At 40.2% G+C, this 26,463-nt stretch overlaps 1 protein-coding gene across 5 annotated transcripts in view; it reads right to left on the reverse strand.

Annotated features, from left to right (window-relative positions):
* Positions 1–9,986: 9,986 nt before the first annotated feature.
* Positions 9,987–26,463, reverse strand: part of MAP3K7CL (MAP3K7 C-terminal like) — a 38,076-nt gene continuing 21,599 nt past the window's right edge. For 3 of the 5 annotated variants that reach the window (XM_080817523.1, XM_080817521.1, XM_080817524.1), the window contains 3 exons: positions 21,274–21,389; positions 10,940–11,149; positions 9,987–10,698 (listed from right to left, as the gene is read on the reverse strand). In XM_080817523.1, the coding sequence (XP_080673649.1) occupies positions 10,969–11,149; positions 21,274–21,389 (297 nt within the window). In that variant the 3' untranslated portion in view covers positions 9,987–10,698; positions 10,940–10,968. Of the gene's footprint in view, positions 11,150–21,273; positions 21,390–26,463 lie in introns of all 5 variants that reach the window. The other 2 variants (XM_080817520.1, XM_080817522.1) reach the window with 1 other exon arrangement.

A 26,463-nucleotide genomic window follows, 5' to 3' on the forward strand; every position in this document is an offset into this window, starting at 1 on the left:
GATTAATATTTTCCAAGAACTTTGAACTGGTAGGACAAAGGAAGACACTGCTGTCCAAATTGATAAATGGAGAGCCTGACCTGCTGATATGACTGTGCTCTTGCTCAGCTCCCCCAATGAAAGACTGCACCCCTGCTGACTCACACAGACCCTGAAGGGTTTGAATTTCCTTCCTGTGGCAGAATCTTCTGCCTGCCCCCTCACACGTTCACTCCACATACTTGCTCTTTTTCTTCCGTACGAAGTTCCAGACAAGAGGATTGTACTAGTAAGCATTCCCCAGAGAAAGAGAACCAACAGGTAGTATAGAGAGAGGGGGATTTATGATAAGGAATTGACTCATGTGTTTATGGAGGCTGACAAGTCCCCAGATTTGTCATCTGAAAGCTAGAGACCCAGGAAAGCAATGGTGTAATTCTCATCTGAAAGCCAGCAGGCTTGAGAGCCAGAGAGAGCCAATGTTTCTGTCCTCGTCTGAAGGCAGGAAAGAGCCAACAACCTAACTAAAGGCAGGAAGGCAGGAGAAGGACTTCCCTCTTACTCAGAGCCTTTATGTTCTATTCAATTGATCAGATGAAATCTTCCCACAGGGACGCCTGGGTGGCTCAGTCGGTTAAGCCACTGCCTTTAGCTCAGGTCATGATCCTAGGGTCCTGGGATCGAGCCCCACATCCGGCTCCTTCCTCAGTAGGGAACCTGCTTCTCTCTCTGCCTCCACTCTGTCTACTTATGTTCTCACTCTCTCTCTGAAAAATAAATCAATAAAATCTTAAACACAAAATCTTCCCACATTAGGGAGGACAATCTGCTTTATTCCGTTTACTCATTTAAAAGCAAATCTCATGCAAAACATTCTCACACACCCAGAATAATGTTTGTGCAAATATCGGGTACCCCATGGCCCAGAAGCATCTTGTAGCAACTTCCAGGATAGCCAGCCCACCCTGTCAGCCGCTCTTCTTCTATGTCCCTTCCTCGCTGTAGCCATCTTAAACCGTAACAATGAGCTGCTGCCATCTTGGAACTTAATAATGAGGGAGATCCCTCAATAATGACAGAGAAATTTGAGGCTTTCAAGATTTTATAGAGTGGAACCTCCAACTCAACCCAGGGATCTACATCTCCAGTTTTTCACACCATAGGAAAAAAAAAATCTTTCCACTGTTATTTGATGGTGGTGACTGGGGGTGGGGAGCAGGCATGGAATCCGCCCTTTGAAGCTGATTCTTTTTTTTTTAAATCAATTAATGAACATATAGTGTATTATTAGTTTCAGAGGTAGAGTTTAATGATTTCTCAGTTCCATACAACACCCAGTGCTCATTCCATCAAGTGCCCTCCTTCATGCCCATCACCCAGTTACCCCCTCCCCCCCTTCCCCTCCAGCAGCCCTCAGTTTGTTTCCTAGAGTTAAGAGTGTCTTATAGTTTACCACCCTCTCTGATTTCATCTTATTTTTCCTTCCCTTCCCCTATATTCATCAGTTTTGTTTCTTAAATTCCACATATGAGGGGCACCTGGGTGGCTCAGTGGGTTAAAGCCTCTGCCTTCGGCTCAGGTCATGATCCCAGGGTCCTGGGATGGAGCCCCTCGTTGGGCTCTCTGCTCAGAGGGGAGCCCACTTCCCTTCCTTTCTCTCTGCCTGCCTCTCTGCCTTCTTGTGATATCTGTCAAATAAAAAAAAAAATCCACATATGAGTGAAATCGTATGGTATTCGTCTTTCTCTGACTGACTTATTTCACAGCAGATTCTAATCCTAACCTGATGTGCCTCCCTTTTTCTCCCATTGCACATTACAGAATAAGGTTACGGACTGGACAGTAAGTTAGCTAAAATACTTAGGACCTCAAAGAAAGAAAACTGTAAGACCTGCATAGCCCACCAACTATACAGTGAGGATAAGAAGAAAACTTCATTCAGCACAATAATCTTTTGTGCGTCTTTCACATCACTCCATTTCTTTCCAAAAATAACTTTGTGAAGCAGAGAAAGCTAATATTTTTGTCCTCATTTTTCTCTCTGAAAAATCCAGGATTGCCCCTGTTTGGATGATAATTTAGTTTTAAATGATTCCTCATTTTAAGCTAAGCAAAACCATGCAGTATCAAGTGAAAAATCTAATATCTTATTAAGTAGATTGCTATCACTTTGCAAACATTTATGGGGAGCTTTAAAAACCTCTTTATAAATGCAAATTAAGCCTTAAAGCAAGATTCTGAGGTACTGGTAAAATTCTGTTTTAACATGACGGACATCAAAATGACCGCTAAATTTAAATTGCATTTCAGTGGAAACCTCTGGTCACTGTGGAACAAAAGAATCTTGAACCTGTCATTTGTTTGTTGTACTGGGTTTTCAATAAAGCCAGAAAGCCCCATTGTTGGTGTCACAATGCATAGTAGCATTAAAGTCCAAGAGGGGGGCGCCTGGCTGGTTCAGTCAACGGAGCATGAGACTCTTGATGTCAGGGTTGTGAGTTCAAGCCCTCTGTTGGGTGTAGAGATTACTTAAAAGTAAAATCTATGGGATGCCCGGGTGGCTCAGTCAGTTAAGTATCTGTCTTCAACTCAGGTCTTGATTTCAGGGTCCTGGGATGGAGTCCCATATTGCATCATCGGGCTCCTTGCTCAGCAGTGAGCCTGCTTCTCCCTCTGCCTGCTGCTCCCCCTGCTTGTACTCTCTCTCTCTCTGACAAATAAATAAGTAAGATCTTTAAAAATAAATAAATAAAAATAAAATAGAATCTATAAATAAATAAATAAAGTCCAGAAGAAAGCCTAAAGCTGGGAGAGCTCTTTAACTTTAACCCTGTGTTACTCTAACTTACTTGACCATGAAACAGTGTTTTCTTCCCCCTTTTTTTTTAATGCTTCACACGTCAAACACTGATGTTGCAAGAGCATGGTTTCAGAAATCCTATACCACATTCTACTTCCAGAGCACTTTCTCCTAAACAAATGGCAGTTAAGGTCGAGGTTGGGAAAGGGCAGGGTACACCCACAGAGCCATCTCCACACCACCCTCCCTAATTAGGATGGATAGATTTATCCAATGAAAAATACGGAGTTCTCAGCTAAAACTGAACTGCAGATAAGCAGCTTTTTTTTTTTTTAACTCAGTGTTTGGGACATACTAGTACTACATATATTTATATATCTATTCATTGTTTATCTGATTTCTGAAATTCAGTTTTAACTGGACATCTCGTATTTGTCTGGCATCCCTGCCTCTGATCCCTCCTCAGGGAAGAGGAGCTGAGGGTCCTCTTGGTTTGTGTTTCTGGACATTTAAGGGGGTTTTACAAAGTAGGAAGGATGATGGGTTAAAAGAACAGCGTGGCTATCCTCCTCTTCTTATGCACTTCTGAGGTATTTCTACCTTTTTTTAGCTTGTTGATCATCTGCACTAAACACCCTCCATGCACCCCTGCTGATCCGCTGTCCCTGCCTTTCCCTCCTGCTGTATTCCCCCTGGGAGACTGCCTATCTGAACTAAAGCCACAAAGTTGACTTGTGATTGGGTTTGCATCCTGGGAGCCACCAGCAGAAGAGGGAAGGACAAGTATCTATTGCCCAGGCCTCTCCCTGCTAAGCCCTGGGAGCCCTGTGGCCTCCAGTCCCCACCAAAGCACTAGTTCTTGAGGATGTGATGGAGAGAAACCTCCCCTCCAGACACAGCCTCTGCCAGGTCCTAATCCTCCCCCCTTCATCTTCGAAAGCTTTAGAGAGACTTTCCCGAGGCTGCCAGTCCCCAGGGTTTCACCAACCCTCCCAGTTTCCCTTAACTCTCCCCCAGCTTTGTAAATATTCCCTTCATTAGGTCTCTTCTATTGGCCCCTTTCGAATGTGCTTCTGTTCCCTACCAGGACACTGACTATACAAAGTAAGACTGAGATGTGGGGGATACAGAAATTCCTCACCTGTACCTTAGTCCTAAATCTCAAACTGAAATGAGGTTTGCAGAAAGTCTCGCTTTGGGGGTTTTAGCACCACTAATAAAGAGGTTCCTTACTTCCCATTTCTGGATCAGCTAGCTAAAAATCAGTGAATGCCAATCAGTAGGGGTTTTTTGTGTTTTTTTTTAAAGATTTTATTTATTTGACAGAGAGAGGCACAGCAAGAGAGGGAACACAAGCAGGGGGAGTGGGCGAGGGAGAAGCAGGCTTCCTGCCCAGCAGGGAGACCAATACGGGCTCAATCCCAGGACACTGGGATCTTGACCTGAGCTGAAGGCAGACCTTTAACAACTGAGCCACCCAGACACCCCAATCAGTAGGTTTTTATAGTTTCTGCTATTTCAACCACTATTATTATAATTAGCACCCTAAATATCTGTATTTATAATGTTGCAATGGTCATGCAACAGTTTGGGGGTGCAGGTCAGTGTATTAAAATGCCGCAACACTCATCTCTGTCTATGAAAAGAAGAACGTATAATCAGATAGAGATTTGCCTGTAGACCACAGTGACTCCTGGAAAGTCTTGAGTCTTGCTTCTTGCCTGGGACCTGACCACTGTGTTTGCCGTGTTAGTTCCCAGAAAACCCTAAAATTTGATTGGGAAACCAGATGTTGTCAGGATACTTGGGGCTTGACACAATTGCAAAGTTAGACGAAAAACAAAAACAAAAGTGGGGGGAAAAAAAAAAAGAAAGAAAGAAACCATCCCAACTTACCCATGGCCGATTTCTTGCTTTTTCCCAGCTATTTTTAAATTATCAAATCACCATAGTATCTATGGCATTCTAAAGATTGCAGGGCTTGTGAGTCATATCCTTATTTACAGGAATGATGGGGAAAGTCAGCATGTTCAGTATTTACTCCATTTTTGAGAAATGAGCAGACAAGAAGCTGGGGGGAGGGACGGGGAGGACAGTCTCTTTCACACATAATTTTACCTTGTCCTGCTATCTCTTTATCTTTCCCTTTCCAAGACTCAGATCTGAGAGAACAGCCACTGCCCAGACATGTTCAGTGACAGACAAAATTGGTTCAGAGAAGCCAATTGCAAATGCGAATTCTTCCTCTCATTCCACTGCTGAAAAACTTGGTTCCTCCTTTATTCACACTGGCTCGGTCCTTCCGCTCAGAATTCTCGTCCTGAACGCCTTAGTCCAAAAGCAGCCAATAATGAGTTTTTAAAAGACAAACTCCAGAGGAAACAACTGTGTGTTCTGGCTTGTGTGACTCAGGCCATCGCCTCCCCATCATTATCATATTATCTACACTTGCAAAAGCCACCCACACACAAGGACTGACTAGGAAGGAATGTTTTCAAGGTTTCCAAGAGCAAAATGAAACATATGATTTTAACACTGTAACTTAAAACCTTTTTGAATATAAGACATTTCTCTTTGAGGGAGCATTTGTTGGTAACCGTGAGAAATAATATATTCTCCCTATGATATAATATGGACAGTCAGAACTGGAAGGGTATTCAAGGAATCTTGAATGGTTCAATGAATCATTGATTCATTGATTCAATGAATCTTAATGGTTCATGCTATCAGCTTCATGGTTATTTCATCTCGGACTATGTGCATTTCGAGTTTCTATGTTCACGTGTGATTTAATTTCACTCTCAGCTCTGATTGTTATGGTTCTTTAAAATAGCAAGATGGGTAAAAACATTGTCTTAGAAGTTCGAATCGCTTCAGAGTATTCTCTTGCCCATTCTAGGCTTGGAAACTTTGGAACACTTACTAAACATTTTTTAAAAGGTGGGGGTTAGAAATATTCATTGAAAAGCAGAATTATTAGTGTCACCAAATTAAATACATTAATGGTGACTGTGACTGTGAAGGTAGACTCAGTCTGTCTTTTATTCTGTCAGGACACACGATACTACTGAGGGTTTATTATTCTCTAAGGAGAAAAATATTCATTGAAATGACTTATCAAGTAAAATGTATGCAATAACCTGTATAACTAACCCTATCTTCAGACTTTCTGGCCAGCTAGCCAAATACATACAGTATAAATACCCTCTATAGCATTCCCAACAACGGAAGGTAAGGTAACTTAAAAAAGAAAAACTCTTAAAACATGTCACTGTAGAAAATAATGTGTTCACATGGTACCCCCTGTGCTTAAAATTCAATGGCTTCCTAATGCTTTGGGGATTAAGGCCAAAATTTTTAATGTGATCTTCAAGTTTCTGCTTTATTCTACAACCTCATCTCAAATCACACTCTCCCAACATCTTCATAATCAGCCACATTGGTCTTCCTTCAAGGCTTTGAACATGCCACAGGGACTTTGCACGTTTTCATACTGTCTAGATGCCTTCCTCCACCTGCCTCCACTTGTGTCTTAAGCTCTTATTCATCCACCAGATCTTAGCTCAGTACTTATCACCTTTAGGAAATCATTCTAGACCCCTTATCTCAGTTAGATTCTCTTTCATATGTGCATTCATAAAGTATGTTTCTTTTCTGCTTGGCATTTACTTACCTCATTTCTATGGTATATCTGTTATCTATTGCTGCATAACAAATCCCCTTGAAATTTAGCGGCTTCATACAACAAACATTTATTATCTATTGGTTCCTGCTAATCAGGATCCAGGAGCAGCCTGGTTGGGTGGGTCTGGCTCAGAGTCTCGTTACATTGCATCAAGATGTCAGCCAGGGGGTGCCTGGGTGGCTCAATCCATTAAGCATCTGACTCTTGATTTCAGCTCAGATTGTGATCTCAGGATTGTGAGATGGAGACCCTCACTGGACTCCACACTGGGTGTGGAGACTGCTTAAGATTCTCTCTCTCCCTCTCCCCCTTCCCACTTTCCTCCCTTAAAAAAAAAAAAAAAAAAAAAGGAAAGAAAGAGAGAAAAAAGATGATGTCGGCCCAGCTATAGTCATTTGAAGTCCTGCCTGGAGCTGGAGGGTCTGCTTCCAAGTTCACTAGTGTGGCCTCAGTTCTCCTTATCATGTGGGCCTCTCCAGGACCTGCTTGAATATCTTCAGAACATGGAATCTGGCTCATCCCAGAGCAAGTGATCCAAGAAAGCAGGAGAAGGAAGCCAGAGGTCTTTTATAACCTCGTTTTAGAAGTCACATACTGCTACTCCTCCATTCTGTTTGTTAGAAACAAGTCTTCAAGTCCAGCTCACACTGAAGGGCAGGGAAATTTAGCTCTACATTTGGAAGGGATTTTTGGATATATTTTAAGACTAACCCAAGACTACTTTTGGGTAAATGTCTACCTCCCTTACTAGACCAAGGGTATCTTGAGAACAGGACCCATGTTTCTCTTGTTCACTGTTGGGTCCCTGGCACCTTCCGGAATGCCTGGCAAAGTACAGCATTCAGGAAATCGTTAAAAGAATGAATTAAATGATAAAGGAATGAACCTTTGTATTTCAATCCCTGTGTTAGGAACTCTGGACAAATTCTCTAATATCAGTCACTGGTTTTGGATATTGGGGTTAATTCTAGCTCACTCTCAGGCTATTGCAAGAATTAAACAATACAGCCTATATAAAGCACCTAGCACCATCTGGCACAGACTGGGGCTCATTAAATGTTACTTCTCATCTTCTTTGTTTCAATTACATATGCAAACCCCCCGGGCCACCCTGGTTCTGCTTCTCACATCCCTCCATCCCTCCCAGACTGGGACTCCACTTCCATTCCCACCATTCTCCTTCTTGCTGCCTCCTTTCTACTGCCCTCCTGACAATTCCTCACACTTCTGGTATCTGTTTTGTGTGACCCATCCCATCAGCAACCACATGAATAACGTTAAGCCTTCCGCATTTCAAAACATTTTTGTCCAAACTCCCCCCACAACCAGAGCCCAGTGGCATTGCCCAACTTAATTTTCCACGACCCCCCATACACACTCTACAAGAAGACTACTTACTGCCCCCAAATGTGTGGCCTTCGCTCTGTGCTCCCCAACCACTGTCCTTCTGCTTATGCCATTCCTTTCTTCTTTGAGTGCCTACTGTAAACCCCATTTATCTTATTGCATTTGTGTTTATTCGTGTGTTCCAGGAACTAGAATGTGTGTGCTATTTCTGTTACTAAATTGGAAGCACATCGAAGGCTGGGACTATATCACTCATTCTTACATCCTCTATTGTAGTTCCTCTGCCCTGCACCAGGAAAGTGCATAATAAACTTTTGTTGAATTGAATTTGAATTCCAGATGGTTTTTATTTCCTTATTTGTACTGACCTAATGATACATTCCAGCCCAGTACCAGAATGAGATAGAGCAACATGTTCTGCCCGTACCAATGATGAGAGATTTGACTTCTAGCCACACAGAACCATGTTCTTTTCACATCTACATAAACTAAAGGACCTACAAAGAGCGAATCTTTCATAGAGCCATTGCAGGATGTAATACAGGTTACATTTTCCTTTAATTCTAGCTCCAATGCAAGTATTTTCACCTTAATATTAATAGGACCTCTGTGCTCATTTTTAACGTTCTGTAACATTTTCATTATTGCTAGTAGCAAGAATACAGTAGATGTATTTGAAGATAGAAAATCCTTAAATGATTCTGAGTTATATCAGTAATATGCAGCAGTAAGTAAGATTGGGGGAAATTTGTCAAATGAAGAAATAGATGGGACTGACAATGTAAAATATTTTACCTTTGGACTGCTCTGGTAATGCTTCAAAAGTAGATGATGGGGGCGTCTGGGTGGCTCAGTGGGTTAAAGCCTCTGCCTTCGGCTCAGGTCGTGATCCCAGGGTCCTGGGATCGAGCCCCACATTGGACTCTATGCTCAGCATGGAGCCTGCTTCCTCCTCTCTCTTTGCCTGCCTCTCTGCCTACTTGTGATCTCTGTCAAATAAATAAATAAAATCTTAAAAAAAAAAGTAGATGATGTTTTCATATTTTCAATGAATAACACACATACACCTAGGGAAATTCTTACTTTTGAGTCATGAATAGATACCTTTTGGAAGCACATAATAAATTTTCAGGCTGAGACTGGCACAGACATGAAAACTATTTATTCAGTGTCTCCTTGATATATTACCAGTAGTGTTCAAACATTTTGACAAACAAAATTATTTTCATTCTGATAGAGCAAAGATATTTTGGAACTACATTTCCCTGTTCCTCCCATTATCTATAAAGGGCCATGACTGCTTGAATTCTGCAAATAGATGTAACTATCTTCAGACGGGCAGTGACCAAAAACGAATTCTTGTGTGTAAATGTTGGTAACATACTCTTCATCCTCCCAGTCCAATAATCCTGGATTTATAGAAACTTAGTGGACAATCCCTCCTTTGTATTAGTATCTATGAGCCTTGGGGTTACTAAAAAAGAAGGTTCTACCAGGATAATAGAGACTTTCATTTTTGGTCAAATGTTAAACCAGCTTCAGGGTGAATAGGCACATGTAACATTAAAAACTTTGAGATCTATCTAAAAGCTGTATTTTACAAATGAGGAAATTGAGAGTCAGGAGATTGAAGGACGTCATGGACTCTGCAGCACATGGCAAGAAACTTGTGACCCCGCAATGTGCTTCCCAGTGACTAGGCTGTGTCCTGGGTGTATCAAATTTGTCATCATTGGTGCATTGGGACAGATGATTCTCTGTAGTTGGGGTGTTGTCCTTGCATCACTGACCTCTAGTCTCTAGACACCAGTAGCAACTCTTTAACCTGGTCATGACAACAACAACAACAAAATGCCCCTAGACTTTGCCACATGTCCCCCCAGGGTAAAATCTTGCCCTGCCCCATAACAGCTGGTCTCTTCTAAGCCATCATACTGGCATAATCAACTATTCTCTTCTATGTTTTCTGGAAAATACCTTAAGATACTAATGCATCATATTAAATATTAGAACTCTGAATGATTTCTGTGAGAAACCACAGTCTTTCCAAGAAAAGGGACTTCACTGCTTATTTCACACATTCAGATACAACTAAGAACACAGCCTGACTCCGGGTAACCAAACCCAACTAATTTTCAGCCTAAGAGAAGCTCAGAAAGAGACAAAACACAGACTGACAATTTTGATTCATGTTTAATGAAAAAGAAGTTACATGAATAGAAATGGACATAAAACAAAGAGATCAGGTTGGGGAAAGACGGTGATAGGTGGAACAAGGGAAAAATCATTTTAATCCTGAATTTATTCATATATCCTACTTGTTATTACTGATCCAAAATATCTCCTCAAATCCAAAACAAAGTCATAGCTACAGTTTTGCTGATGTTTTCATGGGAACTCACCAAAGTCATGTCCAAACCATACTTTTCCATCCCCCCCCCCATGCCCCCAGAACACACACAAGCAAAGGCAGAGATGTTTACTGGTTGGTAACATGGTATGAAAGAAATGCAGCCTTATCAGCATTTTATTCCAACAGCAAGTTAGCACTGGCACATATGTTTTTGGCACAAACAGGCTTCCTGCTAATATTTTCATGAGAAAGCTTTTATGATACGCAACCATTTTTTCTTAGTACAATCAATCATTGAGGGATTAAACCTAACTCTGGTGAACATAAATATGTGTGCAGACATTTCTGACTTCAGGTCCGAGCACAGTTGAAATAGTCAAGATGTGAAGTTTAAAGATACACGTATATGAACCTGTGGCAAGCCTCTCACTAGTTTGTTTCATGGCTCAATTCTGTTCAGGATTCTTAGTCGAGTCAGTCAATATTCTATTTTCCTTCATTTTGTACCCTGATGTACAGGGTGATCACATCTTCCTAAAGAAGAAAAAAAAAAATCTTTGGAATTGAATAATTGATCTCTGAAAACATATTATGGCAATAGGTTTGCTTTAATCATCTTATTTCAAATAAAATATCCCTTCTGTCAAACTCGATCTGGCAAGCATTAAATTCATTATAGACGTTTGCCACGTGGGTAATAAAAAGGAACAATAAAATTTTACACACTAGCCCTTGAAAATAAAAATCTTTTGGCCAGCACACAACAGTCACCAACCTTCTATGCTCACACTGAAACATTCAAAGTTAGGACGAGCCCTGTCTCTTCTGATACTGTATTCTAAGTTTCTCCAGCTGTTCCACACATTGGGACTGAGCCAACTTTAACGTCCGGTTCTCCTCCATCAGCACCTCGAATTCCCGAGCCAGCTGAGCGGCATCCACCTTCTCCTTTTCTGCCTGATCCAGCTTGGCGATGAGCTCCTTTCTGAAGGGTCAGGGGGATCGGTGAGGAAAAGAGCACAAGATTTAATGCAAGCAAATTAAAGGGTGCAGTGACAGCGTAATGGAAGCAGAACGCTTCCTTTGGCTTTCCTGAATTTCACCATCTCTACTGGCTTCCGGGAGACTTCCTTTTAGCTTTTCCAGCTTCATGAGTTTTAGCCACTTTATTTTACTCTAGAACCTCAAACAGACACCTCCAAAATACTGAATAGAGACCAAAAAAGCTCAGTGAGTCCTTCAATGGTCAAAACAAAAGTGATTTTTTTTAAAAGAATGTAACAGATCATAAAAATTGCAATTAGTTTAGGGCAGAAAAAACCCAAAAGTCAGTTTATTATTTAAGATGGGATCTATTGTCCTGTGGGTAGAACTATAGTTTGTCTCTTACCTTGTCTTTGTCTTCCAAATTCAAATACTGTCTTCCTTTGTTTTCTACTTCAGAGCTTAATAAATCTTTATTAAGCTTCTTTGAACTAAAGAATCCAACTCCTTCCTGCAAATATTATTTTCCATCTCCTTCCCTACTGCTTGTGTGTATTGTGCAGCCCTATTTAACAAACAACGTATCTACGTTTCATGCCGGCCTGACTCTAGAATTCAGGAGGTAGGCTAAGATTATCGGAAGGAACTTGTAGTGATAAGTTCTTAAACAAATTCAGTTCTCAGTAATTGCGTGTAAATAATTCGTTGATATAAATACACATAATAAGGAGCTGAAGATTCCCAGTCTATGTTTAGATTCATCAAACATGACGACCCAAAACAGGTCCACTCCCCTTATGTGAGTTAATTAATCCTGAACTAGATCTAACCAAATTCTTTGCCTATAAACATGTGTCAGATTTCCTTCTCTGTAGGTAAAAGCATAAGAAACCTGGAAGACTGCCTTAACCAAATGACCAACCTTGACCTCACCAGTAAGGAGATAAATAAGGCACCGCCGGCACCAAGGACACATCCTTTTTCTGGTATTCTTGCCAAAAATGCATACACTAGACAACCTCAAATTGATGGAAATTTTTACAAAATTGCTAGCCTGTAGTCTTCAAATTGCTAGCCTGAACTGTTCCATATTTAAGGAAACTAAAGAAAAATGACAACTAAGTGCAATGTACAATTCTGGACTGGAAAAAAATTGCTGTGAAGGACATTGTTCAGAAATTGATGCAATTTAAACATGGATCAAGTAGTAGTAATGCATCAATGCTGAAATTCTTACTTTGTAATTGTGGTACTATGGTTAATGAGAGAATGTCCTTATTCTTAGAAAATACTGAAGTACTAAAGCATTTAGAGCAATGGGGCATGATTAGATAGATAGATTGCAGACAGATAAATATCTCATCTCACTGAAAGAGGGAGAGAGAGAACACCAGTAGTATGCAATGTTGACTATATAATAAAGTACAACTGGGGAAGCTTTGAATAATTAGTGAATCCAGCAAAGGATATATGGGAGTTCTTTATATCATTTTTGCAACTTTGCTGTAAGTTTGAAAGTATCAAAATAAAAAGTTACCCAGGAAACGGACAAAACACAAATCACAGTTGAAGTTCTTGTATATTCGTCCTTCACCCCCTGCACTGCCTTGTGCACCGACTTTGATGACCACTGAACAAAACTAGGCATTGGAAAGAAAGTGCCCAAAGGGGACAAAGGGAAGATAAGCTAGAACACTGCTATATAAATACACAGGTTTCTTATTGATCTTTGAATTTTCCATGGTATTTAGAACATAAAGGCTCTTAATAAATACTTGGTGAATGAATAATTAAAGAGTAAGATACCTCAGAGACAAATCACGTGTATTTTAAAGACAAGGAAATGGGAATGCACAGTGCTTAACTTATTGGAAAAAGTCACCTAACTCATAAGAAAGAGCCAAAAATCAAACGTATCCTTCTCATTAAATGTTTATGGCTCTTTGCCTCTAAGCATAGTTTAAGCAGGAAATGTCAATAATTAAGTATTAGTAAAGTTCCTTATGTAACTGTCCTAGAGAAATTAATAAGACTTAAAACTCAAATGAACTGTGTCACACAAATAATTCACATCGAAATAGAGTTTTGCTTTCAAATCATGGTCTGGAAATTGGGAGTACCAGGTATAACAATAGCGATGGTTGTGGTTCTGTATCTGACCTTGCTTAAAACTCCTCCGGACATCTGTTATTAGTTTTAACTGGTAAGAAAAGATAAATCACAAAATCACAGAATTTGCAACTAAAAGGAATGATCATGATGGTCTAGTTCAGTTTTCTTGCGTTGGAGAATGTCAATAATAATTTCTTCCTTACTGGAATCAAGAGGACTCAAATGATAGGTTTGTAAATTAGTTTGATGTATCTGATAAGCAAACATACACATATTCAATGAATACTGTCAAAATGTATGTTGTCTTCTGTCCAAGACATATCTATATAGATATGTTTATGTTCATTCATTAGCAAATCATAATTAAACCTGGCACATCAAGCTATGGAGACAATCTTATAAACAGATGATCTGAGGAACAAATCAATATCTATATTTGGCCTATCTATAATGTGGCCCTGCCTTTGATTGTGTGTTTATCATTTCTAGCACTCCCTTCAGTGTAATGTGATAAGGGGGTAGGAGACCATCATTACAGGAATCTTTCTTTTTTTTTTTAAGATATTATTTATTTATTTGACAGAGAGAGCGAGATCACAAGCAGGCAGAGACGCAGGCAAAGAGAGGAGGAAGCAGGCTCCCTGCTGAACAGAGAGCCCAATATGGGGCTCGATCCCAGGACCCTGGGATCATGACCTGAGCTGAAGGCAGGGGCTTAACCCACTGAGCCACCCAGGTGCCCCCTGGAATCCTATTTCTGAAATCAAGAACCTATAATATAGTTTCCAACATGATGTACTTCAACAATGGAAAGGCCTTGACTTGGGTCCATCACAGATCATCTGCCATCCCCATCCTACACCGTATGCCTGGAAAAGTTTTTGTTTATTTGTTTGTTTGTTTGTTTGTTTTGTTTTTTTTGCTACAACAAATGGAGGAAGGGAAAGTGCAAGTGAAGAGAACTTTGAAACTTTGTGGAAACTAACTCCAAAATTAAAACATGAATTCACCTATTTCTGGCAAGACCACTACCATCGTTCTTGGGACTTTCAAACATGACTAAGACTTGTATTTGGAAAAGACAAAATCTAAGATGTTTTTGCCATAATGAGCTAAAGAGTTCTGGATAATAACGTGATAAAATACTACCTTCATCATGGGGAGAATTTTATTCTAAATAGTGATTTAGACTGCACTATTGGTGGTTCTTAAAAGATGTGTGTTCTAGTACAAGCATTGATACACAGGAAAGAAGAAGCAGATGCCTCAAGATGGCAAAAAAGGATGTGAAAATCTACCTTCCTTCTATGTGGGTGGGGGAACAATCGATGGTATTGAAATGGAATTGCAAAGCACAGTCTAGACTGTGGTAATTGAAGCCCTACAAATGAATAATGCATAAGAAATAAATGTATTACATCATTTGGGAGCCAAAGGGCAACACTTCTTGCAGGAAGAAGTGAGATTTGCTCTAGAGTTTCTCTTGGCACAATTAATCTTTTGGGCCTGAAAACTCTTTGTTCTTGGAGGCTGCTCTATTCACTGGCATCACAGAAGGTTTAGCATCATCTTTGGCCTCAATTCACTAAATGCCGGTAGCATCTTTCCCCACCCCTGATCATTACAACCAAAAATGTGTCCAGACATTGCCAATAACCAGGGGTTGGGGACTGAGGAATTGGTCTAGTTAAGAACCTCGACCCCAAAGGAAATGGAGATTTCCCCCTATTGATCAACCCCCAAACAGTTAATCCTGGAGGGATGCCTGGGTGGCTCAGTTGATTAAGTGCCGTCAGCTCTGGTCATGATCCCAGAGTCCTGGGATCAAAGCCCACACCAAGCTCCTTGCTCAGCGGGAGCCTGCTTCTCCCTCCCTCTGCCTACTGCTCCCCCTGCTTGTTCTCTCTCCCTCTCTCTCTGTCAAATAAATAAATAAGATCTTTTAAAAAAAAGAGAGAGAGAGTTAATCCTGGAATAGGAATGGATGAAAGGCAAAAGTTTCCTCATTCTATTCCCCCAAAAGATTGGAGCCTCTTTCCTTAGCCAGGGAGATCTACTTAAAAGTACTCCCACTGAGAAGTGGTAAATATTCTGTCTCTTTTATTATGGTTCCAGGCAGAGATTAAAAGGAGAGATACTGAGGAATGAGATTCTAGGCTGAAGACTGAACATCAGATAATTAGGTGGCGTAAAAGGCCCAAATCATTATGACTAGGGCATACGCTGGTACTGCGTGATGGGGTTACACTGCAAACACTTCTGGAGAAGTATCTCCATCAACTATTGCTTTATGACAATAAATTTGCTAACTTCTGGGGGCTGTGTAAATTTTTTTAAAGAATTTTTTTTAAATGCTTGGAATATAAAAGTGAAATTTGGTTTTCAATGTTTTCTAGCTGTGATACCATTTTTCAAGGAAAATTTCACCCTGAAGTGAAGCAAATAAAACCGACCAGATAGGACTTTCTCTGGTTGGTCTTTAGACAGTTCCTGCATGATGCCTGCTCTCTCCCCAATCTTTGAAATGTTCCCCAGAACACAGCTTAAAAATCTCTACCATCAGGAATGTCCTAAAGAAAGAAATGTTTCCGCTTAAACATAAAAATCTATCATTATTGGAAAATTCAGAACAAATTAAATGTCATGACTGAAAACAAATCATAACAGGGCTATTTTTAGACAATGCTGTTACCAATCACATATGCTCCCTTTTCCCCTTCCTGATATGTTCCCTCAATGAGATGTTGCTCTTTCAATCACCGTTTTATGATATTTTTAAAAGATCTGAAGATAGGGGGTCCTGGGTGACTCAGTTAAGTGTCAGACTCTTGGTTTCAGCTCAGGTCATGATCTCATGGTCCCAGGATTGAGCCCTGTGTCAGGATTCCCACTGAGTGGGGAATCTGCTTGTCTCCTTCTTCCGCTGCACCAGCCCCTCTCCATTCATGTGTGCGCTCTCTCTCTCGCTCTCTCTCTCTCTCTCTGAAGTAAGTAAATAAATCTTTTTAAAAAAGAGATCTAAAGATATAGGTCTGATATTTTTATGTTATCCCCATATGAAAATCCTTTTCTAATGTTTTGCCTGAACCCACAAAAAATTATATAACAGTTTTTTCAATTCCATAATCAAAAGAGAAATAACCCAACTGGAAAATGGGCAAAGAATCTGAATGCACATTTCTCCAAGAAGACATAAAAATTGCCAAAAAGCCCATGAAAGGATGCTCAACAAAGTTCAGCTATCAGGGAAGCATCAGTCAAAACCAAAATGGGACGTCATTCTGCGCCCACTAGCCTGGCTATAACCAAAGAGACGTAATAAGAGTCAGCAAAGGTATGGAGAAATCAGAACCTTCCTACATTTCTGGTGGGACTATAAAATGGTGTAGCCACTTTAGAAACAGTCTGACAGTTCCTCCAAAGATTACCCATTGAGTTATCATGTGACCCAGCCATTCTAGTCTGGGGCACATACCCACGTGAACTGAAAACATACCTCCACACAAAAACTTGTACTCAGATGTTCCTATTTAACCAAAGGGCAAACACTCCAAGTGTCCATCAACTGATGGGTGGATAAATAAAATACAGACTGCCCGTACAATGGGATTTTGAGTACCCAGCCATGAAAGGTATGCTACATACTACAACGTAGATGAACCTTGAAAACATCATGCCAAGTGAAAGAAGCCAGTCAAAAAAGATCGGATATTGTATGACTCCATTTATATGACATATCCAGAATAGACAAATCCATAGAGAGAAGGTAGATGGGTGTAGACCAGTGGCTTGGAGCGGGGGAGTGGAAAGGGGCTCAAGGTTTGTTTCCTGGGTGATGAAAATGCTCTAAAACTGTGAGGGTGGCAGCACAATTCTGGGAACATACCGAAAACCAGACTTATCTTTAATTATGTAACATTTTTCATCCTGACTTCTCTAAGAGTTTATCTCTCTTTCTGACATTCTAAGTCAATCTTTTAAACACCCCAGCATCTGGCACACATTTCACATATACAGAAGACAAATGGTTTCTCCTCTGAACAAGATAAAATACCCTATCTGGAGCAAAGCCACCTTTACTAATTGTAAATCTGGTTGTAGATCTAATTGTAGCTTAATCATATACTTTAACTTGCTGTCAAAATATTGGTGATAAATTTCAGAAGTCATAAAATGTCTACCTCTCACTTTTTCCTATTACATCTACAAAAAAACTGTTATATTTTAAAAGTTTACAATATTTATTGAGAAAAGCATGTACACATTCCATTTTATTATATATGCAATTTTATAAAACTATTGGTTCACATTCAAAAGGCCTAAGAAGAGGCAGAAATAATAGTAGGAATTCTGGAGAGATGTCAGAATTCTTGGTAAGTTTTTAAAGCCTGCAATAAAATCGTCATTTTTTTTCAATTGAGAAGGAAAAAAAAATCCAATAAAAGTAAGAACAAGCTTTTCATACATCAAATAAGCCAGAAGTGATTCTTTAAATTAAATTCACTGCATGTGGAGTTTATAGTCCTAGAAAATGTTTGACTCTCTTTATCTATCTAATAGACATGATTTAAAATAATAGTTATAATCAACTCTTCTCTCGCCTCTGTAGTCTCCCAAACTTGATCCAGGGTGACCCCCTCTGGAGATGAGAGAGAAGTTCAGCTTCACCTGTCCCCACATGGTTCCACCAAAGAAAAACTCTTTAAAATACCTGAGTTAGCATCTCTCCTTGGTCTAGCTCATGCTAGCCAATCACCAGAGACAACATAATTGCCCACAATTTATGAAATGAGGGAAAGAAATTCATATCCAAATCATCAAAACATAGAGAGCTAATGAATTGGTTCAGATCCATTTGACCTAATTTATCTTGCTTGAACACAAAGAATGTCCAGGAAAATATCTGTTATGTAACGAATTTCTGCTTCAGTTAAGTGTTCATGAAAACAGTGATCACCAAGAACCCCTGGAGAACCAGTCTTATTTATTTATTAAATAAAAGACATACCATACTTCCTATTTTAACAATTTATCTTAGCAATTCCTTATTGCTGATATCGACTCTGTATTTTAAATATGGACCATACAAATTACAAATGACACATCTGTTACAGTGTTTGTATACATAGAGGGTATTACCATGTCTTATAATTAGTCACTCGAAATCACCCTCACTAATGTTTGACCCTATGCACCTGTCCCTGCTCGGTGGTTGGGACACAAAGAGATGTTAAAAGGTGACCATGTTTGTAGGGAATTCTGCACAGGCAGAAAGTCAGGACATAAAGTTAAATAGATAACTACTGATAACACCAGCCCACAAATAGGCCCCAGAAATCATTCCAGGGGCTCTAGGGTGGCTCAGACTAGTTGGGCTTCTAGCTATAGATTTTGGCTCAGGTTATGACCTCAGGGTCATGAGGTCTAGACCCATCCTGGCTTCTGTGCTCAGTGTGGAGTCTTCCAGAAAGATTCTCTCTCCTTCTCCTTCTGCCCCTCCCCCAGCTCACTTGCACACGCCTGCTCTCTCTCTCTCTCTCAAATAAATAAATATTAAATCTTAAAAAAGAAAAAAAGAATCATTCCAGTGTATTTTCTTTCACCCAGTAAGAGAGATGAACCCTGTGCACTGGTTGGGCAGGGATATTTGCTAAGATCTCCTTGAGGGTGGCATTTGGGCAGGTAAAAAGGAAGGACCCAGTGCTCCAGACCTAGAACTTGTTGTGTGAGCCAGAGCACAGAAGCAGGAAGAGTGAATAGGCCAACATAGCTGAAGACTAAGGATGAGGTAGAACATTCCACAGGGGTGCTAAGGCCATCCTGAGCTAGAGCTTCCAAGCCAGGCCAAGAACTTGGTGTCCTCTTCCAGCAATGTGAAACCATAGGCATAGGTCCTAATCCCAAATAGCAGAATCAGGAATGGAGAAAAAAGAATTTGAGAGACTTTATTAAAAAAAAAAAAAAAAAAAACAAGAAAGAAAGGAAAAAAGATAACAAAAGAATTTGGCCTTTGCTGTACATCTAGCCAATTATTTAAGAAGAAAGTGGGGGGGAGGGGAGGGAGATAACATCATAGTTTCAAGAAAAGTCCAAAGTTCAAACAGGCTTAGGGGAAACATAAGATTAGTTATGCAGAAACAGCAAGGATATGTTTTCAATAAAAGACCATATGAGTCATCAGTACATCTTATCCTAGTTTTTAATGAAACACACAAAAATATAAACTTATGAAACATACAATTTAGTGGGTAAATTTGACATTGCAAAAAAAAAAAAAAAAAAGGCCACCCATGGATTAATTGAAATAGGCCAAGACCTCCAATACTTTCAATCTGAAGAGTTTACAAATAGATACATGATTACCTGTTTTTTCTGTCTAAACAGCACAGTTCACACACACACACACACACTCACACACACACGAGGAGATACATTTATAGGCTACTGATTATACAAGCCCTCCTTTAACTTCCCCATGGGTATTATTAATAAGCTTCTTCAGCTCCTTTAAGAGGCTTTTTTAGGACTCAGATTGTGTGCAAATGTGCAATCCGAGCTTTCCAACCAATTTATGAGAACTCTCAGATCAAAACCAAAGTCTCAGATAAATGAGGGGAAGTTGTGTTTTTCTGATCTCCTCATAAACATCTTTTCATCCCTTTAGCCATAAGTCCAGGGATGATTTTATGTTAGAAGCACAACACAGAAAGGAAGTAAGAAAAAGTTTGTTAACCGAGAATTCTTAGAGTGAGTGCAAGGTCTAACCCTACAACCCATACCACTCCCCACCATGTTATTCTGTCCAACCACCATTCTGGGGGAGGCAGATGGGGGAGGGGAGCTCAGGGAGGGTCTTAAAAGAGTCCCAAGAATTTTATAAATTTCTCAAAGCATATTTCACTTGCTTTGATTTAAAAACAAGGTAATAAATGCACGTATTAAATACCACGTATCACTTCAGGAAGAGAAAGTGGGCAAAAAGTAGAAAGTTAAAGAATCAAAACATGTTTTGATTACGTGTCAGGCGCTCAGCAAAACATGATTCAGCATCTGCATCCCACGTACTGTGCTTGGCTTCAGAAATACGATGGTGAGCATCACCTGGCTCTCCCTGCGTTCAGGGATTAAAAGCACTTAGCAGTTACCATGTAGTAGGAGATGCAAGTATTAGTCAAAAGATCTCACTAATAAGTACGTAAGGATGGGCTAAACAGTGCTAGGGTGGAAAGATGTCTGAGGCTTTGAAAGCATGAAAGAATGGGGATCACTGGGGTAGACACTGGTAGAACCGAGTGCAATTAAAAGGAGGAAAATTCTGCAAGAAAAAGCTACGTGTGATTAAAATTAGAATGCTTTAATTAATTTAATTATTAGGACTCTTTAATTCCCTACAGCAGAACTGGAATGGTAATGGAAGCTATCAGATTAAAACAAACAAACAAACCTCCTCGGGCTACTGGACTATAAAATGCAGTTAGTCGACTAATACATTTACATTATTCCAAAGATCTGTCCCACAGGCTTCCTTACTTGACTTGAAGTGGGAACTCCACCATTAAGCATTATCAAAATTCACTCCAAGCCAAAGTGCTCTGGCGCCTTTGGGCACATGCACAGGGAGCATAGTGTGACTCTGGGTGGTATTCTGGTATTTTTAATTTCCTGAACTAAAAATGCTTATTAGAAATTTAAGTTTCTGTATGAAAAAATTAAAAAAATTTTTTTAAAAATTTTTTTAAAAATTTAAGTTTCGGGTCAGAAGTCTTCCTACTGTTCTTCTCAGTACTCCATAAAGTAAAGCATTTTGTCTTCAGCAGTCCCATTTGGATCTTTTCTATCATCAAACATGATATACACAGAAGAGGCCTAGGAACCTCTGACCCACAGAGTATCACTTGCCCGCATGCCTCCCTCTCACCCTCACGCTCAGCCCGTTCCTTCCCTGCCTCCCCCAGGTCCATGACCCGGGAGACAGTTCTCAGAGGCAAGAGCGTTCACGGGGGCAGTACTCACTTCCTTTCCTCAAGGAGAGCGATTTCCTTTTTGACCTCATTGTATTCTTCCGCTATTTGGCAGTGCTGTTTGAACACCTGCATGGATTCCGCGGAGTCATGACAAGGCGGCAGAGGCTTCACAAACAACAAGAAGAAGAAGTCAGTCCATTTCTTCGCATCAGAATATATTATCAATGATTTTGCTCCACTGATGTCCTTTAGAGGGACTGTGTGTGTGTGTGTGTGTGTGTGTGTGTGTGTGTAAGAATAGCATTGTTGGTCAACACTGGACAGAGTTTGCCTGATTCTACTAGACTGAAAATAGGGAGGTGAGTGGACATTTCCCACCCATTCATCTTCCGGTGTCATTCATGGGCTTTCTCAGGCCTGAGCCGGAACAGGGAGGCCCAGGACTTGCTCATTATTGGCCATGCACTGGAGTAAAAATAGGTCTTCTAATAATTCTCTACTTCTCCCCAGAAATCTTAAACTCCGCTTTAGAGAGAAGGGCAGTGGCGGAGAAATATTTCAGCGGTCTGCTTTAATTCTCTCTTGCTTTCTACACCTGTGGCCCAGACGCATCGTCTCATCTTGGAGAACGGAGTAGCCCTAAGAGAAAGGCTCTCTTCTGAGAGATGCAAACAAACTGAAGAAATGATGCTGGGCTGGAAATAAAGGATTAACAACCCCATGAAAGACCAAACCTCAAGTGAAACAATGCTTGTCACATGTGAGGCCAAAGAGAATGTGGATTTTCGCCTTTTTTTCCTCTCTCATCCACAAGGAGCACAAAGGCCAGGAGGGAAAGCCTTTAAACCCTTAACATGTGGAAAATCCTACTCCTTTCCGGAAGTTATTTTTTAAAGAACTAGATTTCCTTAAGTTTGTAATTCTAATTTTTACTTAGGAACACATTATTAAAAACATTACCTTAAGAAACACTAGCTAATCGTCTTTTCAAGAGTGTTTTAATCACCCTAGTCAATAATTCACAGAAAATGGCATATACCTTTCAGAAATAACAATTTCATTGTTGAGTGGGCTCTCTGATTGAATTCTTTTCTTGTTATAGTCTATATATCTAAGTATATGTCTGACTAGGTCATATTTTCACTAATTTTATATTCAGAAATTAGGAAGTGATACGTTTCTTCCTGCTTTCTCCTCCCTTTATATTCTTTGAGGACAAAGATTTCTTTGGGTATTGTATTCAGCAACCCCACCCAGGATGTAATAGAAATTCTATGAAGTTCTATAAAATCCTATAAAGTCTGATCAACAGATAAGATGACCCCTCTTATTTATCATGAGGCCTCTGATTAGAGGTCTTCTAAAGGGAATAAAATTTGAAATAGATTTGCATGGAATTTACCTCCATGTAGAACATCTCATATCCAAATTCATGGAAAATCTAATAACAATTGCATTATGGAGCATCTTTCCCTTCTGCCCCATGAACACATTTACAACATAAACTCAGCCTGTTGGAACCATTATCATCTCTCTTTATAGAAATAAATTGAAAAGTATTGCCCAGTAATATTACAGTATAATGTACCCCATGAAACAAAGCTCTTGCCAAAGGAATTCAGAACTCCTGGCTCCTCTGGTCTATGTCCTAGAAATCACCACCCCCTCATCAATTTTCACCTGTTACCCTGGCAGATTACCAGGTATAACAGTAAGGAGAATGAAAACAATTTACTCCGGGCACCCTAGCCAAGTTGCTATTAAATCATCTGTGTTCTCTGTCCTCACTTGAAGGCCCTAAGACTCTTCGCATCCTATTTCCTGTCCTTACAAACACTACGTAGACTATATTCAGCTCATTCTGTAACTTGCCACCACTTGTAGGTCCCTGAGTCACAAAATCAGCAAGGTCACCTATGTGACAGCCAAAAGATTCTAGGATTCTGTGCAAAGGGTTCATGTCCTTAAGAGGAAATAAATGAATGTAGCCATGTGCAGGAAGAAATGCCCTTGGCTGCTATGATCAAGGGGGAAAACTGAAAGTTCCATATATGTGTGTCTGTGTGTGTACATACAACACTATGTCATAAAGTTACATATATAATTTTCTTAAGTTCACATATATAATTCTCTTAAGAAGAGAATATACACTTACACATATAATTTTCTGAAGAAGAGAGTGGTCTTTTCCCCGCCTTAGCTTTCTACCTTGCAATCCTTTTTATTAGTGGGAATTTTTTTTGTCTGTTCTGATTTACTGACACTTCTTAATTGTGGGAAATTTGAAGATATTACGTATAGGTAGTGTGATCGTGCTGCTAAGGTTATATGAGGATAAGGAGAATTTCAGAATAGATTCAGTATCCTCATATGCTCTTAGCAGGATGATCATGCTACTTACACATAACACTATTTTCAAGATTTCCCACAATTAAAAAGTAGTGCCAATTTAAAAAGGAAAAGCCGAAAATACTTAGTGTTCAGCATTTCAGGGAATAAAAGGATGCCAGGTGTCACTTCAAGCCTCCGGCTCCCACAAGCTCTGTCTTCACCCAACCTGGCATGTAACTCAGCACCACTTTCAGTTCTCCCAATTTGTATGAAAGCATTAAAGAGCAATAGAGTAGGTTTTCTTAAGCAAGGAAGGAAGTTACATTGCATAGCCCACCACAACATTGTAAAGTCATTTCATTAGATGCCGGGGGCTGGGAGGGAAATGGAAATGAAGAGCTATTTAGTGGGTATAGAGTTTCAGTTTTCCAAGATGAAAATGTTCTGGAAGTTAGTTGTACAATAATGTGAATAGATTTAACATTACTCAACTGTACACTTAAAAATCACCAAGAAAATGTGCTATGTGTTTCCACCACAAATTTAAAAATTTCATGCAAAAAAAAGAAAATTGTCTTTAGAGCTTTCTGCTATCCCTACTCATCTTCTTTTTTTTTTTTAAGATTTTATTTATTTATTTGACAGAATGAGAGAGATCACAAGTAGGCAGAGAGACAGAGGAAAGCAGTTTCCCTGCTGAGCAGAGAGCTGGATGGGGGGCTCGATCCCAGGACCCTGAGATCATGACCTGAGCTGAAGGCAGAGGCTTAACCCACTGAGCCACCCAGATCCCCCCAACTCATCTTCTAAGAATTGCTGCAAAGATTCACTTCTAAGAATTGTGGCAAGGATTCACTATCTGAGGCTCACTTCATATGCAACCTAATGCTCCCTCCTTCCCAAATTTCTCCCCAGGGAACTTAAAGTTTCTCATCCCTTTATGTCTACAGTCATTCACTGCAAACCCTAAATGTCATTAGACAAAACAAAGTACCCCTGGCAGCAGGATGCACTGTCGTTGGAAGGCATTTGACGTTTATCCCAGCCAAAGAAACTCATCAGAGCATTTTTAAAATACATATCGTTCCCATCCCAACACGAATTCTGATGAAGAAGAGTATTAAGATATTTAGGTTTAGGGGAGCCTGGGTGGCTCAGTTGTTAAGTATCTGCCTTTGGCTCAGGTCTTGATCCCAGGGTCCTAGGATCGAGCCCCACATCGGGCGCCTTGCTCAGCAGTAAGCCTGCTTCCCCCTCTCCCACTCCCCCTGCTTATATTCCTTCTCTGTCTGTCTCTGTCAAATAAATAAATAAAATCCTTAAAAAAAAAAGAGATACTTGGTTTTATACCCCCCCAAAAAAGTATAGCTATAGGTAATGACATGTTGTTCTGTACAATATAGAACACTGTCACTGCTTGTCACTTGTGTTTTTGTGTTTGTGTGTGTGTCGCATCCCAAGGTCTTCCCTAAGGGTGACTCTCTCTTACCTTCTTATAACCCTGCAAAATAAGAGAGGACATATGACCACCAGCATTCATTGAATAAAATTAAAGTGTTTGCTTGAGGAAACAGATTCTTAAAATTTAAACACAAGAATCGGGTTTCCAGCGCAAAAATGGAGCTATCAATGGGTTTATATCATGTGATATTTGAAACACTGGTGTTCATGAATTAATCAGTCATGCATAGGTAAAGATAGTGTTTAACACATGTTCACATTGAAAACTAAAAAATAATGTAAGGCAATACTGGTGGTAATGAAATGAAAAAATCTATTAGCTTTTTTTTTTTGAAAGTTTTGTTTTTTTTTTTTTTTGAGACAGAGATCACAAGTAGGCAGAGAGACAGGCAGAGAGAGAGGAAGGGAAGCAGGCTCCCTGCAGAGCAGAAAGTGGGGGCCGATCCCAGGACCCTATCCCAGGACCCTGGGATCATGACCCAAGCCGAAGGCAGAGGTCCCAACCCACTGAGCCACCCAGGCGCCCCTCTATTAGCTTCTTGGAATAAAAATTAACACTTATTTTTGCTTTAATGCTCATTGCTTCATTTCCACTATTCCGTCTGAGAGGCTTTCATAGTCGTCATTTGCTGGGAACAAACAAAGAATAAATAAACTCTTCATGTTGACAGTGAATTTCTTTTCACATTAGGAGAAAAAAAAAATCCTTATTTTATCCATAATTACTACCTCTTCCCACACTCTGGATACATTTCTCCCACACTCTTGCCTAAAGGATAAACTACTGCATCCCAAAGACAAGGAGTCCAAAGATACTTGATTTGAAAGTGAAAAGGTAAAGGTATTCTTCATGCACTAGAGCACGCGTCCTGTGGAATCGCAGAAACGACCCTTCGGACTCCCTCAATGCTTTCGTTTCTAGCCTACTCACAATACAGCCAGTTCTAAGAAGGTTAAATCAAGATATTCTCTTAATAGCAACTCAAGCCAACTTTGAAGCACATTTTTCCAAGACCCAGATTGAGGTTGGGATGAGGTCAGAGCCCAGGAGGGGGCATTTGCTCTGCACTCACCCCCATCCTCCTCTCCACCCCATCCCGCAGCTGCCTGAGGATGGAACTTGTAAGGGCTTTAAATTACACACTGTGTGAGTGAATCGCTACTACCCCTGGTATCCACCCCAATCAACAGGACAGATTTAACAAGATGAAGTAAGAGAGAAACCGCAGGCTCCTGTTCCAAGAATGCTGGCTTGAGCCACACCATCCCATCTCTGCTCTCTGCCTGGGAGTTTATAGCAAGCTCCTCCTGAAATGGACTCCCGTCCTCTGGAAAGCGCCCCGTGGGAAAGAACCAAGCCAAGCATCTCTCTGCAAGGGGCAAAGCCAACTTGAGTGCTTCCGTTTTCTACTTGGCTTCTTCAAATACTACTGGCCCCATCTACTTC

Source organism: Martes martes (assembly GCF_963455335.1).
Source record: "Martes martes genome assembly, chromosome: 1".
Lineage (NCBI taxonomy): Eukaryota > Metazoa > Chordata > Mammalia > Carnivora > Mustelidae > Martes > Martes martes.